Source organism: Ixodes scapularis, unplaced genomic scaffold, assembly GCF_016920785.2.
Source record: "Ixodes scapularis isolate PalLabHiFi unplaced genomic scaffold, ASM1692078v2 PGA_scaffold1__304_contigs__length_218370807, whole genome shotgun sequence".
Taxonomy (NCBI): domain Eukaryota; kingdom Metazoa; phylum Arthropoda; class Arachnida; order Ixodida; family Ixodidae; genus Ixodes; species Ixodes scapularis.
Genome location: NW_024609846.1, coordinates 140,470,254 through 140,474,477, shown reverse-complemented (window position 1 = coordinate 140,474,477; position 4,224 = coordinate 140,470,254). Strand labels below are relative to the sequence as shown.

General features: G+C 48.3%; 1 protein-coding gene across 1 annotated transcript; it reads right to left on the bottom strand.

Annotated features, from left to right (window-relative positions):
* Positions 1–435: 435 nt before the first annotated feature.
* LOC115318327 lies at positions 436–1,607 on the bottom strand (the record flags this gene model as incomplete). The annotated part of the gene is made up of 1 exon (XM_029978027.4): positions 436–1,607. A coding segment is annotated over exon 1 (1,125 nt), but the record flags the coding sequence as incomplete, so codon positions are not given.
* Positions 1,608–4,224: the final 2,617 nt, after the last annotated feature.

Below are 4,224 nucleotides of genomic sequence, written 5' to 3'. Positions count from 1 at the left end.
AGAAGCATTTGGCGGTCGGTAGATCGCCCCGAGAAGAATCGGACTATTATGAACACGCAGCTTGACCCAGATCGATTCGATGTTTAAGGTATCGTGAATTAATGTTGCATCGATATTATTTTTAAGAACTATTGCCACTCCTCCCCCTCTCGTATCCCGGTCTTTTCGGAAAATTTGATGTGTTGGTGGAATGATTTCATTATCGGTAATATTATCGTGCAACCATGTTTCTGTTAATACAACTATATCAGGATCATCGGACAATAACATGTGTTCTAGTTCAGCAGTTTTATTTACTACACTTCTGGCGTTTACATTGATAAGAGTGAACGAACGAGATCTCGAGCACTGATGTCATTCGTTGTTAGATTGCGCGTTTCTGTCGTCTCGTTGCCTTGAGTTAATCAGAATACGGGCGTTTTTCACGGGATCCCACTGATAGCAAGAATTGCCAACTATCAACTTATCGCATCTTAGCACGACTTTCTCGCCTTTGTCACGGTCTTCTTTAGCACTGTTCCAGAGAAGCTTCCTTTTTTGTCTGATATGAATCGAAAAGTCTTCAGATATTGATATTTTGGTTCCCTTAAGTTTCCGCGCATTTCTCAGGATGATTTCTTTTACATTATAGTCAAAGAGTTTCAATATTACAGGCCTTGATTTCCCCTTATTCGGTCTTCCAATCCTATGAATCCTCTCCACCCCAACATTTTCAATGCCTAGTTTGTCTTCAAGAATCTCAGAGATGATAACTTTTTCTAGATCCCGCTTGGTTTCGTTGAGATTTTCAGGAATTCCAAAAAAGATTAAATTGTTTCTGCGCATTCGGTTTTCTAGGTCGTCTACTTTGTTCTCGAGTGAAGAAACTGTTTGTTTTAATGTGAGCACCGTACTCGAAAAAATGTCAAAATTTTTTGAGACGCTCTTGAATGATTCAATGGTTTCTTCAATAGCACCTATTCTTTCTTCGACCTTCCTTTGAGTGAATTTTATTTCCTTAATCACCTCGAATATCTTATTTTGACCTACCAAAAGTTTTTGTAAGGTTTCTTCCGTATCTGGGCCCGGATTACTTTCAATATCCCCAGAGAGTAAGAGGAGATTACACAAATCAAAGCACTCAGCGAAAATACACAGTAGCCGTTGTGGGTGCGGCAGCACAATGAGAAACAAATTGTTACTTCTCAATCCATAATGGCGTTTGCCACTAACCTGTACGATGAAAAGTGGTTTCAGCATGTTGTCGCGTAGGCTGCCACACCCACTGAACTGCTCCGGTTTCGGCGCCGTTGATATAGGCTTCTCGAAGGACGTTACTGCTGTTGGCCGGTTGGCGACGCCCTGGTCGGTGAGTACAGTTTCGCTGGTGACTTGTGGAAACGGCGGCAATGGCTGGTGGACTGACGTTGCAGAAAACGCCCCGCCATGAAAGCGTGAGCCATCAGCCCAGTCTGCGGTGATCGAGGCGTCCGTCCATCCGATGTCTGTCCCTTTACGCTGGCTGGGTGGCCGTGTCCCGATCAGCAGAGCAATCTGTACGATGAAAAGTGGTTTCAGCATGTTGTCGCTTAGGCTGCCACACCCACTGAACTGCTCCGGTTTCGGCGCCGTTGATATAGGCTTCTCGAAGGACGTTACTGCTGTTGGCCGGTTGGCGACGCCCTGGTCGGTGAGTACAGTTTCGCTGGTGACTTGTGGAAACGGCGGCAATGGCTGGTGGACTGACGTTGCAGAAAACGCCCCGCCATGAAAGCGTGAGCCATCAGCCCAGTCTGCGGTGATCGAGGCGTCCGTCCATCCGATGTCTGTCCCTTTACGCTGGCTGGGTGGCCGTGTCCCGATCAGCAGAGCAATCTGTACGATGAAAAGTGGTTTCAGCATGTTGTCGCGTAGGCTGCCACACCCACTGAACTGCTCCGGTTTCGGCGCCGTTGATATAGGCTTCTCGAAGGACGTTACTGCTGTTGGCCGGTTGGCGACGCCCTGGTCGGTGAGTACAGTTTCGCTGGTGACTTGTGGAAACGGCGGCAATGGCTGGTGGACTGACGTTGCAGAAAACGCCCCGCCATGAAAGCGTGAGCCATCAGCCCAGTCTGCGGTGATCGAGGCGTCCGTCCATCCGATGTCTGTCCCTTTACGCTGGCTGGGTGGCCGTGTCCCGATCAGCAGAGCAATCTGTACGATGAAAAGTGGTTTCAGCATGTTGTCGCTTAGGCTGCCACACCCACTGAACTGCTCCGGTTTCGGCGCCGTTGATATAGGCTTCTCGAAGGACGTTACTGCTGTTGGCCGGTTGGCGACGCCCTGGTCGGTGAGTACAGTTTCGCTGGTGACTTGTGGAAACGGCGGCAATGGCTGGTGGACTGACGTTGCAGAAAACGCCCCGCCATGAAAGCGTGAGCCATCAGCCCAGTCTGCGGTGATCGAGGCGTCCGTCCATCCGATGTCTGTCCCTTTACGCTGGCTGGGTGGCCGTGTCCCGATCAGCAGAGCAATCTGTACGATGAAAAGTGGTTTCAGCATGTTGTCGCGTAGGCTGCCACACCCACTAGAAGAAAGTTAAGAAGAAAGTTAAGTCCACAGAAAGAGATCGGTGGCTAGACGGAATGCAGACAAAGACGGCTCTGGAGAGCTATCGATTAAACAAAACAGTTATTGCCAAAGAAAGCATTTATGACAATTCTAGGGGAAGCTCATTGTTGTTTGAGGCGAGGACGGGTGTTCTGCAAACCAGAACATACAGAGCGAAGTACCAGGAAATGGATACAGTGTGCACTGCTTGTGGAGAGGAGGACGAGACGGCTGAGCACTTGATACTCTACTGCAAAGTGCTTCACCCTATGCCTACCGAAGACAACATAGATTTAATAAAGTCATTAGGTTTTAGAGACAGCGAAGGGAGAGTGAATTTCGAGACTGTAGAGATTACTAAGCAAAGATTGAGTGAATGGTGGCAGAAAACGAGAGAAAACTAGATATTTTCTTAGTACCTGATGGCAAGGGGTTTTTATAGCCTCACTTTCTTTGCAGTGCGGAGAGAATATAGTTTTCACATTTAAATATTCTAAGCTTAAATGGTAAAACAAAATGGCTAGGTAGCGTAAGCTACCGCCCGATAAAAAGGGCTCAGCCGGATTCATCCATCCATCCAGCCAGGAAGCCGGTTAGGCACCGTTTAGCGAGGATGGCTTGGGGCGTATTAGTCGGAACTATTTCTTCTTGTTTTGCGTTTTGTGTGAAGCGATACATTATTGTGTGGCTGCTGGCTGTGCCGGAGAGACAAGGGACGAGCAACAAGTGGAAAGCAAAGCATCGCATATCATACACCATACTCAAACTTCGCTTTCTTAGTGCTGGTATGTAAGGTGAGATAGACAATGATTTTTTTTTTTTTATAACAGCAAAACGGTGAGCTGTTAAAGAAGCGAGATTGCGCGAGTAACTCATCGCTTCCAAACGGCATTTGCACTTTGAATATAAGCTTCTGCTGTTCGCGCAAGTCGCGCTTTTTTACATGAACATGAGATAGGATGGAAAGTATTCTTTCTCGCAGCCGAGTAGACAAAGACAAACGAAGACTACAAGCTTTTTACGCCAATTAAAGCACCTCTTCTGCAACCCCTAGGCATCTGTCAGCCGTCGGACGGCCGCGCTCTAGTGTTTCTGCATAGGCTCCCTACGGGAGCCAAAGTTGCGCGCTCATCCCCGTAGCGCCGTCTTTCCTGCACGGCATGTTGATCTTGCTCCTCACGTGACTGAATTTGGGGAATAGCGGCGCCGCGCGTTCGAGGCGCGCGCCGCGCTCAAAAGCAGTGGAACGTACGCAGGGGCGCGTGCAACGTCTACTTTCCAGCACGGCATTTGATGCTGTTCGAGTACGTGCAATTTCAAGCCTGGCAAGGCTGCGTTCACGCGCACGCTGCCCGTGCTGGTGCCTATGGGTCACCAGCCTATTGACACTTAGCAGCAGCTGTGCATGGGCGCCGCCATAACTGACCTGCAGTTTTTGTTTCCTCTTATTTTTATCACTCCGTTCGATCATTACCTGAGCAAGACAGGTTATTGTCATTTTAGATCCAATGGTGCCCTTCTCTCCAGTATTGGCCCTGGTGGAGGTTCATCAAAGACTGCTTCAGTGGCTTGGTATTTTCATTTCATTTCATTTATTACGCTCTCAGTGCCCGAAGGCATTACAGGGAGGAGTGGGATTACTATACATCAAAA